This window comes from Podarcis pityusensis, assembly GCF_964106645.2.
Source record: "Podarcis pityusensis genome assembly, chromosome: 16".
Classification (NCBI taxonomy): Eukaryota; Metazoa; Chordata; class Lepidosauria; order Squamata; family Lacertidae; genus Podarcis; species Podarcis pityusensis.
Window position 1 is genome coordinate 27,895,582 of NC_138041.1, and position 14,654 is coordinate 27,910,235.

Sequence of the window (14,654 nt, forward strand, 5' to 3'; positions counted from 1 at the left end):
ACCATAGTGGAAGATCCTATCGTCTCTCAAGTCGTTTGATCTATTATTGAGCAGCTTGTTACCATTGTGAGGTTATTATTATTATTATTTATGAAATTTATATACCGCCCTATACCTAGGGGTCTCTGGGAGGTTCACAGAATAAAATCAAGATATAAAACCACAAAATACACAATAAAAATAAAAGCAACCACCCTCCCCCCCCAAAAAAAAACCCACATTTTAAAAGGGCATAGGAAGTAAATCAGATCAACCAAAGGCCTGGTTAAAAAGGAACGTTTCTGCCCGGCGCCAAAAGGTGTGTAATGAAGGCGCCAGGCAAACTTCCCTGGGGAGAGCATCCCACAGATGGGGAGCCAATGTATTATTATATACATTGTTATATGTGTAACGTTATACAAAATATATATTCCAGGTTTCCAAAAGGAATTAGCATCTAAACTGATATGTGCGACACCGCATAGCTGTATCAAAATGAGTACGAACTATGTAGAAGAATAAACAGATTCACACATTTACAATATACATGTGTGTGTTCACTGCCAATAAACTATGATCCTTCCACAACAATACAAAGCAGGACCTCCCGTGAATGTTGCTTTCAAGCACAACTTCACACAACCAAAGTTGAACACACCCTTTCTTCCAGGTGGGGAAAGCAAGGGGAATGTGAATGCATAAGACTGACTAAACAAAATTTAAAAAATTCCTTTCAGTAGCACCTTAGAGACCAACTGAGTTTGTTATTGGTATGAGCTTTTGTGAGCATCCACACTTCTTCAGATTCTTCATGCACACGAAAGCTTATACCAGTAAGAAACTCAGTTGGTCTCTAAGGTGGAACTGGAAGGAATTTTTTTATTTTGTTTCGACTACGACAGACCAACACGGCTACCTACCTGTAACTAAGACTGACTAGATTGTGATTTCAGTATTTTGCTTTGAAATGTGATGCAGGCGTTTTGTGGTGTCTACTGTTCTGGCTTCAACCTCCAGGGGACAATGTTGGGCCACCTACCCGTTTTTAAAATAATAGTGAATTATATTACGAAACGGAAAATTGTTACAAAAACTGAACTGTTGGGGTGAAGCGAAGCGTCAGAATGTTTTTTCTTATGCCTGACTACTCGCTTGAGGAGGAGCCGGCTTCCTGCACAACACCTTGAAATCAACCTGAATTGTGCAGCCTCAATTTGCCGGTACGTGACTGAATCTCACCTGAAAATAATGGCAAGCTGGAATTGCCTTAAATGAAGAAATAGTTGGAGCTGCTATAAGGCAGATTCCCATAAATAAAAGGGTTTCAACACCAAGGCAGACACAACTGGCTGTTCTTATGCCTGACGACTCGCTTAGGAGACATTTGCATGAGGAGCAGTGCTGATGAGCCACTCCCCCCCCCCCCCCCCGTAATCACAGTTTGCAATGGAGAAAAGTTTCCATTGCAACCTGGACAAAGCTTCAGAGTTCAGGAGCTGATTTTATTTCTTAATTCCCACCTTTGTTGTGAGTCCCTGAATCTGAGAAAGGAGGGTGGTGGGTTGGCTTCTTTCAACAAGGAGTGCTTAAATACGTTTGCATATTATTATTATTATTAAAGGTAAAGGGACCCCTGACCATTAGGTTCAGTCGTGACCGACTCTGGGGTTGCAGCGCTCATCTTGCTTTATTGGCCGAGGGAACCAGCGTACAGCTTCCGGGTCATGTGGCCATCATGACTAAGCCGCTTCTGGCGAACCAGAGCAGCGCACGGAAATGCCATTTTCCTTCCCGCCGGAAGCACTTTGACGTGCTTTCGAACTGCTAGGTTGGCAGGAGCAGGGACCGAGCAACGGGAGCTCACCCTGTCACGGGGATTTGAACTGCCAACCTTCTGATCAGCAAGTCCTAGGCTCTGTGGTTTAACCCACAGAGCCACCTGTGTCCCTATTATTATTATTATAATTAAGCATCATCAACATTCAGGGATATGTTCAACCCAGGCAAAATCATTGGGGAAAAGGAGGCAGCTACAGGAGAAGGCGGGGAGGTGACACTCCTCCTCCTCTTCAGTCCAGTCTCTGACACCACCGTTTAAATGAGGTTTTGCAGTTCATGCAAATCCAACCTTCACAAGCTATCGGATACAAAATGGTCGACCTGTAAAAGTCTCAAGGAGGCTGCTGCTGCTGCAACTGGACTCCTGGAAATTCTTTGCTCAACTTCACTTGCGGCTATGTGAATTCACATTTGCACCTGACGTAGACCCTGACAGAACTTGCACGTCTGAATTCAGCTCTGATTAAAGGGTGGGGCTTTGTCCTCCCCACCACCCCACACACATTTTCTCAAATCTTGTACAGTGGTACCTCAGGTTACATACGCTTCAGGTTACAGACTCAGCTAACCCAGAAATAGTACCTCGGGTTAAGAACTTTGCTTCAGAATGAGAACAGAAATCACACGGCGGCGGCGTGAGGCCCCATTATCTAAAGTGGTGCTTCAGGTTAAGAACAGTTTCAGGTTAAGAACAGACCTCCGGAATGAATAAAGTACTTAACCTGAGGTACCACTGTCTGTAGAATGTTGGCTGTCTACTTTTGGCCTGTAAGATGGACCAACTTCCCCATATCTCATAGAATTTACCAGTCACAGAAAGCCCATGCACCACCTGCACCTGTGGAGCAAATGAAGGAGGACATGCTCAGGAAGGACATATCTGCTCAAGTTTCCACCGCCAACTGCCCCGTCTTTCCTACTCATTCAGGCACAGAAATCAAACGATAACCTCGCTCTCATCCAGTTAACCCACGATTCAAGCTGTGGAAAGCTTTGTAAGTTCCCACAACTGGGGGCAAAGTTCAGGCGTCTTTTTTTCCTTTTTGTATATAATTTTTATTAAATTTTCTGTTTTCCATTTTAAAATACAGTGGTACCTCAGGTTACATACGCTTCAGGTTACAGACTCCGCTAACACAAAAATAGTGCTTCAGGTTAAGCACTTTGCTTCAGGGTGAGAACAGAAATTGTGCTCTGGAGGCGCGGCAGCAGCAGGAGGCCCCATTAGCTAAAGTGGTGCTTCAGGTTAAGAACAGTTTCAGGTTAAGAACGGACCTCCGGAAACAATTAAGTACTTAACCCGAGGTACCACTGTACTCATTTTTACATCCTTAAAATAGCAATGACTTCCCCTCTTCTCTTTCCATGGTTCATTTTACATATCATAAATCCCTGCATATTTTACATAAACTTAAACCATTCAGTATTCCATTATTACATCCATCAACACTTGAATTTATCTTAATGCTGCCAATGTTTTCAGCTGTACACAATTATTTCCCATATATTCAATAAATGTTTTCCAATCTTCTCTGAATATATGTTCTTCTTGTTCTCTGTTTCTATGTGTTAAGTCTGCAAGTTGTGCATATTCTGTCAACTTAAGTTGCCATTCTTCTTTGGTTGGGACTTCGCTTGTTTTCCATTTGGGGGCTAACAAAACACGGGCTGCAATAGTGGCATACATAAATCACCTTTTTTGACACCTGGGAATTTCAGTCTGAACTATCCCCAACAGAGAGGACTCTGGGGGTGGGGTGGAGTGGGGAGTATTTTGAAACATTTTTTTTCAATTCATTATGGATCATTTCCCAATACTCTCTTTCCCTTTTACAAGTCCACCACATATGAAGGAACTTTCCCTCCACGACTTTGCATCTCCATGTCCAGGCCTTTCTAGATGACCCTTCAAGATAGCCACAGATCATGCCCATCTTAAGACATACCCCTCCATCCAGGCCACATCACTCACCCCCTCTGCTATGTGGTCTCCTTGCGTGTTTCTGGTCATCTGGATTGTGTCCTTGAATTCTGACAACACTTCTAGATTGTCTGAATTGATAAGAAAGGGGAATGAGAGCTAGAAACCAGCCTATGCTACAAAGGTAACATCACTAGATGTTGCTCCACCCACTTTCACCTCAGCCCCCCTCCCTCATTATCCAGAACATGATCCAGATGGGCTTGTAGTTCTCTATCTGAACAATGTCCCCCACCCAGAGTTCTGAAAAATTTCAGCTGTGGACTTAATGAACTAAATGGGATGGGAGGGTCTTTATATGGCAGTGGGTGTTGCTCCACTTCATAACTGGTACATTTAGGGAACCTTCTGCTCATTCTACTGTGATGAACCCTGGGCATCATCTGCCCTTAAGTTATGTACAGTTGTACCTCGGACATCAAACAGAATCCATTCCGGAAGTCCGTTTGACTTCCGAAATGTTTGACTTCCGAAGCGCGGCTTCTGATTGCGTGGCGAGTTCCCGCCTCCCACCAGAAGAAATAAAGACACGAGACACAATAATGAAGGTTAATGGGCAAAAATTGGCCACAACTTTATTGGTTACAGGTGATGAGCGGTATCGGCTTAGGCATTGGACCCTGGCCTCCATAGGCTTCGGACGGGGCCACGCCCCCAGAGTCCTTTACCGGACTACCCTTTGCTTGGGGAAGGTGATGGCGCTTCCTTCCCCCCACTTCATTTGCATAACAATACCCCTGCCAATGCCTAACCGCCAATACCGGGAAAGTTGTGACGTTTGCTATGAGGTAGGCGAAAAAACCAAATGGCCGGTGCCAATTTGCCAAGTGGAAAAATTCCTACCAGGCCCCTTAACAGTGACCAACCGAGGTCCATAGCAAGGTCAAAGGAGAAACTTAAAGGGAGGGTGTGTGGGTAATTCCCAAGCTGAATGGCGGCAAAGAGGAAGCTCCTCTGCCGCGCTTGCCTTAAATGCGGGAAGCCACGCCCCCTGAGCCAGCTGATAGGCTGACGAGGGGATGACGCGGCAGAGGATTCCCCCTGTACGCGTGAAGCTGGGAGCCAGCCCCCGCACGGGTGTTGGAGGCGGGAAGCCCGCAACACCACCTCCTCCCTAGGGTCGGAAGTGGCTTTGGCTGCAGGAAGCTCCTGCAGCCAATTGGAAGCCCCATCAAACATTTGGCTTCCTAAAGACCGTTCAAAAACAGGAACACTCACTTCCGGTTTTCAGTCCTTCGGGAACCAGAACATTCAACTCCTAAGATGTTTGGGAGCTGGGATATGACTGTACTTGGTAACACTATGACCCCTTAATTTTTATCTTGGCCAGAGTGAGGCCTGCCCTCAACATCATCATGCAAATTTCTCCTTTGATCATTGGCTTTTCACGGAGAGAAGCAAGTAGATAAAGACACTCTTGCAGAACCAATGAGCATACAACCAATCTGCGCGAAGGAGACATTTGGTATTTCCGGGGGATTTCAGAGAGGGGGAAGAAGATCCCATCTAGATCTTTAGTCAGACTCTAAAGGAGACTTACCATGGCCTGGTACCTGCTTTTCCTGTCACTTCTCAGCTACTGCTCAGGTAAGAGCGTGGAAGACTCACATCATGTAGGGCAACATCAAAACTTGGTCTGCTAGAGGGAGATAAAGCTTCTGTGGTATTTGAATGCATAGGAAATGTACCAAAGTCATGGTTCCTTTCTCTCTTTTTTATGAAAGGTGTCACTTCACAACCCAGTTTGACTCAGCCTGCCTCCCAGTCGGTGTCTCTGGGCCAAACTGCTACACTCTCCTGCTCAAGAAATGGTGGTACTCTCTGGGATGATATTCACTGGTATCAACAGAAACCTGGACAGCCTCCCCGTTTTCTGTGGTATGGATCCAGCACCCGGGGAGAAGGGGTCCCAGCTCGCTTCACCGGTTCTGACTCTGGCTCATTAACTATCTCTAACATCGAGGCTGCAGATGAAGCAGTTTATTTTTGTTGTGACGTCGAGCTTGGCAGTCAGACGTTCCACAGTGAAATAATCTGATGGGGAACTGAGACAAAAACCTTCTCTGTTCTTTCTTATGAGTGTAGAATCCTGAATCATTCAAGAGCATAGCTGCACGTGAATGACTTTTGTTAGTTTTCGACAAGAACATGCATTAAAAGTTATCAAGTTATTTAGACTAAAGAATCCTATTGTTGATATGACCTTGCATTAAATATCTGACACATGTCCCAATAAACAATGCTCTTCATGTTTTCACTGGCCTTGTTGGCAATAAAGCCACTTCCGACTTAGAAGGGCCAAAGCTCAGGGGAGAATACCTGTTTTGCATGCAGAACGTCCTGGGTCCGATTTTTTATCGTGCTTTTAATATTCCGTTGGGAGCTGCCCAGAGTGGCTGGGGAAACCCAGCTAGATGGGTGGGGTATAAATAAATTATTATTATTATTATTATTATTATTATTATTATTATTATTATTACAAGATCTTCTACATGGCAAGGGCAGGAAAATGTCCTTCTAAAGTGCTTTCCTTTTGACCCCAGGGAAAATTGTTGTACAGAAACATGAATATAAGACAAAATTATATATCTGTGGAGAAAATGAACTAAAAGCATTAATAAGGACTTTGCCTTCTTCTTCTTCTTCTTCTTCTTCTTCTTCTTCTTCTTCTTCTTCTTCTTCTTCTTCCTCTTCTTAGAATCATAGAGTTGGAAGAGACCACAAGGGCCATGGAGTCCAACCCCCTGCCAAGCAGGAAACACCATCAGAGCACTCCTGACATATGGTTGTCAAGCCTCTGCTTAAAGACCTCCAAAGAAGGAGACTGCACCACACTCCTTGGCAGCAAATTCCACTGTCGAACAGCTCTTACTGTCAGGAAGTTCTTCCTAATGTTTAGGTGGAATCTTCTTTCTTGTAGTTTGGATCCATTGCTCCGTGTCCGCTTCTCTGGAGCAGCAGAAAACAACCTTTCTCCCTCCTCTATGTGACATCCTTTTATATATTTGAACATGGCTATCATATCACCCCTTAATCTCCTCTTCTCCAGGCTAAACATGCCCAGCTCCCTTAGCGGTTCCTCATAAGGCATAGTTTCCAGGCCTTTGACCATTTTGGTTGCCCTCCTCTGGACACGTTCCAGTTTGTCAGTGTCCTCCTCCTCCTCCTCCTCCTCCTCCTCCTCCTCCTCCTCCTCCTCCTTCTTCTTCTTCTTCTTCTTCTTCTTCTTGTGTCAAAATGTGGAAAACTGAACCAAAGAGTGGGAAAAGGTGTAACAGAGAGAAGCTGTTACTTAGCATTACTCCCCTAATACTGAGATCAAAATTTGCTGTGAAATCCAAGTCTTGGATTAATAAAATTGAAACTAGAAAGCTAACAGATATTGGCAAGATGCAAAAAGGATCCAAAGCAGGCAGAGTGGGATTCCTTGAAAACTGGAATTTATTATGTAAACTTCATTTGGAATGTCATAAATTCAAATTCAACCTTAGAAGAGCACTGCTGAAATTACAGCTATGAAGAAAATCCTTAATTAAATAATCATTTCATCTTGGATTAGTGGGTTAGTTTTCGGCTTGCGTTTTCTCAAAACAATAATAATAAAAAATACAGTCATACCTTGGAAATCCACACTTCTTCAGATTCTTCATGCACACGAAAGCTCATACCAATAAGAAACTCAGTTGGTCTCTAAGGTGCTACTGGAAGGAATTTTTTTATTTTGTTTTGACTATGGCAGACCAACACGGCTACCTACCTGTAACTAAGACTGACTAGATTGTGATTTCAGTATTTTGCTTTGAAATGTGATGCAGGCGTTTTGTGGTGTCTACTGTTCTGGCTTTAACCTCCAGGGGACAATGTTGGGCCACCTACCCGTTGTTTTTTTTAAAAGTGAATTATATTACAAAACGGAAAATTGTTACAAAAACTGAACTGTTGGGGTGAAGCGAAGCGTCAGAATGTTTTTTCTTATGCCTGACGACTCGCTTAGGAGACATTTGCATGAGGAGCAGTGCTGATGAGCCACTCCATCCCCCCCCCCACCCCGTAATCATAGTTTGCAATGGAGAGAAGTTTCCATTGCAACCTGGACAAAGCTTCAGAGTTCGGGAGCTGATTTTATTTCTTAATTTCCACCTTTGTTGTGAGTCCCTGAATCTGAGAAAGGAGGGTGGCGGGTTGGCTTCTTTCAACAAGGAGTGCTTAAATACGTTTGCATATTATTATTATTATTATTATTATTAAGCATCATCAACATTCAGGGATATGTTCAAGCCAGGCAAAATCATTGGGGGCCACAGCACCATGAAAGTGAGGCATGTGGCCTGAAGAGAACATGTTCTGAGCACGTCCTGAGAGCCACAAAAGGAAATATCTGAAGGAGCTTCTCCACCTTCCATTGCTCAGCCCAGACACTGAGGTCTTCCTCCGAGGGTCTTCTGCTGGTTCCCTCACTGTGAGAAGTGAGGTTACAGGGAACCAGGCAGAGGGCCTTCTTGACAGTGGCACCCTGCCTCTGGAATGCCCTCCCATCAGATGTCAAAGAGATAAAGAACTACACAACTATCAGAAGATATCTGAAGGCAGCCCTGCAATGGAAAATTTATGTTTGACATTTTCATATGTCTTTATGTAAACTGTTAGCCGCCCAGAGTGGCTGGGGCAGCCCAGCCAGATGGGTGGGTAATAATAATAATAATAATAATAATAATAATAATAATAATAATTTTGGGAGGCCATATTCAGCCCCTGGTTCTACAGCTCCCCAATCATGACCTAAGCAATACATAGAAGCTTCAATCTTCTGTGAAAACACCCCCTTCATGCTAAATCTGTTCTGTGGTCATCTGCTGGATGTTCCCTGTATTTCCTCATATTCTTTCTAGCAAGGCCAACGGGTGTCGAGGTATTTGCATAATTGCTCGTGCCTCATTTCCCAGGTGATTTAAGAGGGTGGTAGGGAGGTGCCACAGGATTAGAGATCTGTTTGTGGGATCCACCCTCCTTTTGACATTCACCATGGCCTGGATCCTTGTTCTCGTCACATGTCTCACTTACTGTTCAGGTATGTTTGTGGAGACCTAATGTATTATTTGACTTGACTTCTGTTACTTTTCATGAGAAGATAAAAATCTTCCAAAAATTGAGGGCACAGAAAATGATGCATGTACCAGCAAGAAAGCTATAGTCTTTCCTAATATTTGAGAACACTGGAAATGATTCATGTGCTTGTATTTGATTTTTCTTTTTGCAAAGGTGTCACATCACAGACAACATTGATCCAGCCTGCCTCTGAGTCTGTGCTCCCGGGTCAAACTGTCAAACTCTCCTGCTCTAGAAGTAGTGGCAGCTTGCATGCTTATAGCTGGCATCAACAGAAAGGTGGACAGGCTCCCCGTTTCGTGTTCTATGCTACCAGCACCCGGGGAGATGGGATCCCTGATCGGTTCACTCCCTCTGTCTCTGGGAACACTTACTATTTAACCATCTCCAATGTCCAGGCTGAAGACGAGGCGGTTTATTACTGTGCTGACTGGGTGACAGGCAGTAATGTGTTCCACGGTGGTACAAGCTAATGGGGAACTGATACAAAAAACTCTCTCTCACACTTCCCCTAGAGTTTTCAAACAAGGATCGCTCAGGAGCTGACTTATACCAGAGAAGAATGACAGGTCAAGTTGATGGATCGTGCTGAAATCGTTAAAATGACCGGAAGAATCAGAAATCAGGAAGGCCAAGAACTTCCACTTCTGAGAACACTGTTTATTTGCAATTTCCAACCTCCTGGCTAAATTGTATTCTCCTCAGGGGTGTCAACCTGAATAAAATATTCTTAGGGGGGAGAGACAAGTAAGCCCTTCCCCACAACGCTGATCACAGGACACGACCCACACAGCACCATTTGAATGGCAATGCCCATCAACTGGGGGGGGGGAGAGAGGCAGCCCCATCAAACATTTTATTGGAGGGAGGGCAAAGGGACTTCAGCCCCTAGGAGTTGGCTCCTATGATCCCCCTTGTTGGTTTTTAATGCTATTTACTGGCTTTCTGCTGTTGTCTGGGTTTTGACTGCTTTGATAGTTTTCAGTACTATCTATTGCAGACTTCCGCAAACTCGGCCCTCCAGATGTTTTTGGCCTACAACTCCCACGATCCCTAGCTAGCAGTGGTCAGGGATAATGGGAATTGTAGTCTTAAAACATCTGGAGGGCCTTGTTTGAGGAAGCCTGATCTATTGTCTTTGTGTCCTTTTGGTTTTATTTAGGGAACCGCCAACAGGCCATGAATGATCGGGGTGTATAATACAGTAGTACCTTGGGTTACAGACGCTTCAGGTTACAGACTCCGCTAACCCAGAAATAGTACCTTGGGTTAAGAACTTTGCTTCAGGATAAGAACAGAAATCGCACGGTGGCGGCGTGGCAGCAGTGGGAGGCCCCATTAGCTAAAGTGGTACCTCAGGTTAAGAACAGTTTCAGGTTAAGAACGAACCTCCGGAACGAATTAAGTTATTAACCCGAGGTACCACTGTACTGGCAAAATTTATCATTTTTGAGTACCTTCTGGATGGGACGTTGGAGTTCATCTAACTGCTGAATGCCGGAATCTTGCAAACCTCAGCATATCTGACAGGTAGCTTCCCGTCCATCGCTTAAATGCCACCATAGTGGAAGATCCTATCATCTCTCAAGTCGTTTGATCTATTATTGAGCAGCTTGTTACCATTGTGAGGTTATTATTATTATTATTTATTAAATTTATATACCGCCCTATACCTAGGGGTCTCTGGGAGGTTCACAGAATAAAATCAAGATATAAAACCACAAAATACATAATAAAAGAAATAGCAACCACCCAATAGCTCCCCTCCCCCACAAAAAAACCCCACATTTTAAAAGGGCATAGGAAGTAAATCAGATCAACCAAAGGCCTGGTAAAAAAGGAACGTTTCTGCCCGGCGCCAAAAGGTGTGTAATGAAGGCGCCAGGCAAACTTCCCTGGGGAGAGCATCCCACAGATGGGGAGCCAATGTATTATTATATACATTGTTATATGTGTAACATTATACAAAATATATATTCCAGGTTTCCAAAAGGAATTAGCATCTAAACTGATATGTGCGACACCGCATAGCTGTATCAAAATGAGTATGAACTATGTAGAAGAATAAACAGATTCACACATTTACAATATACATGTGTGTGTTCACTGCCAATAAACTATGATCCTTCCACAACAATACAAAGCAGGACCTCCCATGAATGTTGTTTTCAAGCACAACTTCACACAACCAAAGTTGAACACACCCTTTCTTCCTGGTGGGGAAAGCAAGGGGAATGTGAATGCATAAGATTGACTAAACAAAATTTAAAAAATTCCTTTCAGTAGCACCTTAGAGACCAACTGAGTTTGTTATTGGTATGAGCTTTTGTGAGCATCCACACTTCTTCAGATTCTTCATGCACACGAAAGCTTATACCAGTAACAAACTCAGTTGGTCTCTAAGGTGCTACTGGAAGGAATTTTTTTATTTTGTTTCGACTACGACAGACCAACACGGCTACCTCCCTGTAACTAAGACTGACTAGATTGTGATTTCAGTATTTTGCTTTGAAATGTGATGCAGGCGTTTTGTGGTGTCTACTGTTCTGGCTTCAACCTCCAGGGGACAATGTTGGGCCACCTACCCGTTTTTAAAATAATAGTGAATTATATTACGAAACGGAAAATTGTTACAAAAACTGAACTGTTGGGGTGAAGCAAAGCGTCAGAATGTTTTTTCTTATGCCTGACTACTCGCTTGAGGAGGAGCTGGCTTCCTGCACAACACCTTGAAATCAACCTGAATTGTGCAGCCTCAATTTGCTGGTACATGACTGAATCTCACCTGAAAATAATGGCAAGCTGGAATTGCCTTAAATGAAGAAATAGTTGGAGCTGCTATAAGGCAGATTCCCATAAATAAAAGGGTTTCAACACCAAGGCAGACACAACTGGCTGTCTTAGACACAACTGGCTGTTCTTATGCCTGACGACTCGCTTAGGAGACATTTGCATGAGGAGCAGTGCTGATGAGGCACTCTCCCCCTCCCCCCCTGTAATCACAGTTTGCAATGGAGAAAAATTTCCATTGCAACCTGGACAAAGCTTCAGAGTTCAGGAGCTGATTTTATTTCTTAATTCCCACCTTTGTTGTGAGTCCCTGAATCTGAGAAAGGAGGGTGGCGGGTTGGCTTCCTTCAACAAGGAGTGCTTAAATACGTTTTCATATTATTATTATTAAAGGTAAAGGGACCCCTGACCATTAGGTTCAGTCGTGGCCGACTCTGGGGTTGCAGCGCTCATCTTGCTTTATTGGCCGAGGGAACCAGCGTACAGCTTCCGGGTCATGTGGCCATCATGACTAAGCCGCTTCTGGCGAACCAGAGCAGCGCACGGAAACGCCGTTTACCTTCCCGCCAGAGCAGTACCTATTTATCTACTTGCACTTTGACGTGCTTTCGAACTGCTAGGTTGGCAGGAGCAGGGACCGAGCAACGGGAGCTCACCCTGTCATGGGGATTTGAACCGCCAACCTTCTGATCAGCAAGTCCTAGGCTCTGTGGTTTAACCCACAGAGACACCTGCGTCCCTATTATTATTATTATAATTAAGCATCATCAACATTCAGGGATATGTTCAGGCCAGGCAAAATCATTGGGCAAAAGGAGGCAGTTACAGGAGAAGGCGCGGAGGGGACACTCCTCCTCCTCTTCAGTCCAGTCTCTGACACCACCGTTTAAATGAGGTTTTGCAGTTCATGCAAATCCAACCTTCACAAGCTATCGGATACAAAATGGTCGACCTGAAAAAGTCTCAAGGAGGCTGCTGCTGCTGCAACTGGACTCCTGGAAATTCTTTGCTCAACTTCACTTGCGGCTATGTGAATTCACATTTGCACCTGACGTAGACCCTGACAGAACTTGCATGTCTGAATTCAGCTCTGATTAAAGGGTGGGGCTTTGTCCTCCCCACCACCCTACACACATTTTCTCAAATCTTGTACAGTGGTACCTCAGGTTACATACACTTCAGGTTACAGACACCGCTAACCCAGAAATAGTACCTCGGGTTAAGAACTTTGCTTCAGGATGAGAACAGAAATCACACGGCGGCGGCGTGAGGCCCCATTAGCTAAAGAGGTGCTTCAGGTTAAGAACAGTTTCAGGTTAAGAACGGACCTCCGGAATGAATAAAGTACTTAACCTGAGGTACCACTGTCTGTAGAATGTTGGCTGTCTACTTTTGGCCTGTAAGATGGACCAACTTCCCCATATCTCATAGAATTTACCAGTCACAGAAAGCCCATGCACCACCTGCAGCTGTGAAGCAAATGAAGGAGGACATGCTCAGGAAGGACATATCTGCTCAAGTTTCCACCGCCAACTGCCCCGTCTTTCCTACTCATTCAGGCACAGAAATCAAACGGATCGCTCAGGAGCTGGCTTATACCAGAGAAGAATGACAGATCAAGTTGATGGATTATGCTGAGATGGCTAAAATCACTAGAAGAATCAGAAATCAGGAAGGCCAAGAACAGAGGGAAAGGGACCACAAACCGCCTCACTCATCCCTCCTGTGAGAACACTGTTTATTTGCAATTTCCAACCTCCTGGCTATATTGCATTCTCCTCAGGGGTGCCAACCTGAATAAAATATTCAGCTGTTCACAATTATTTCCCACATATTCAACAAACTTTTTCCAATCTTCTCTAAATGTATGTTCTTCTTGTTCTCCTATTCTAAGTCTGCAAGTTGTGCATACAGTGGTACCTCAGGTTACATACGCTTCAGGTTACAGACTCCGCTAACCCAGAAATAATACTTCAGGTTAAGAACTTTGCTTCAGGATGAGAACAGAAATTGTGCTCCAGCGGCACGGCAGCAGCAGGAGGCCCCATTAGCTAAAGTGGTGCTTCATGTTAAGAACAGTTTCAGGTTAAGAACGGACCTCCGGAACAAATTAAGTATTTAACCCGAGGTACCACTTTATTCTGTCAGCTTAAGTTGCCATTTTCTTTGGTTGGGACCTCACTTGTTTTTCCATTTTGGGGTCACAGTAGTAGCATATATAAATAACCTTTTTTGGCACCTGGGAATTTCAGTCTGAATTATCCCCAACAGATAATTCTCTGGACTCTGGTTTGGAGGTGGGGTGGAGGAAAGTACTTTTCCTCCACATTCATTATGGATCTTTTCCCAATACTCTTTTACAAGTCCACCACATGTGAAAGAACATTCCCTCCGCAAATACGTGTCTGAGTTTAGGTGCAGAAGCTGGTGTTAGTACTGCTTTTGCTTTTTTATAGTATAACTGTGGGTTTTTCTGTGGAGTGTGCCCCCTAAATCCACCCAGAAGTGAAGCTGGCATTGAGGACATATGAGTCCATTATGGTTGGGAGGTAGGCTAACCCCAAAAACACAAAAAAACCCTTCTTGCTCCTGTTGCAATTCCAGACAACACTTCTGACCCAGTTTGAGGATCAGGAAACTTTTTCAGCAGGGGGCCGGTCCACTGTCCCTCAGACCTTGTGGGGGGCCAGACTATATTTTGGAAAGAAAAAAAATGAATGAATTCCTATGCCCCACAAATAACCCAGAGATGCATTTTAAATAAAAGGACACATTCTACTCATGTAAAAACACACTGATTCCTGGACTGTCCACGGGCCGGATTGAGAAGGCGATTGGGCCGGATCCGGCCCCAGGGCCTTAGTTTGCCTACCCATGGTCTAGAGGAAGTAGACCACGGGTAGAGAATCTTCCTTAGCCCAAGGGCCACATTCTCTTGTGGGCAACGTCACAGGACCAT

At 44.3% G+C, this 14,654-nt stretch overlaps 2 protein-coding genes across 38 annotated transcripts in view; both read left to right on the plus strand.

Moving 5' to 3' along the window:
* LOC308465386 (immunoglobulin lambda-1 light chain-like) overlaps positions 1–14,654 on the plus strand; it is a 151,460-nt gene that overhangs the window by 98,844 nt on the left and 37,962 nt on the right. The gene's annotated exons all lie outside the window — the stretch shown is intronic.
* LOC308465380 (immunoglobulin lambda-1 light chain-like) overlaps positions 1–14,654 on the plus strand; it is a 157,515-nt gene that overhangs the window by 75,080 nt on the left and 67,781 nt on the right. For 4 of the 34 annotated variants that reach the window (XM_080985325.1, XM_080985321.1, XM_080985329.1 and 1 more), the window contains exons 1-2: positions 8,769–8,867; positions 9,059–9,356. The exons of the other annotated variants lie outside the window; for them this stretch is intronic. In XM_080985325.1, coding sequence (XP_080841451.1) covers positions 8,822–8,867; positions 9,059–9,356 — 344 coding nt within the window. In that variant the 5' untranslated portion in view covers positions 8,769–8,821. Of the gene's footprint in view, positions 1–8,768; positions 8,868–9,058; positions 9,357–14,654 lie in introns of those variants that run through there. 34 annotated transcript variants of the gene reach the window in all.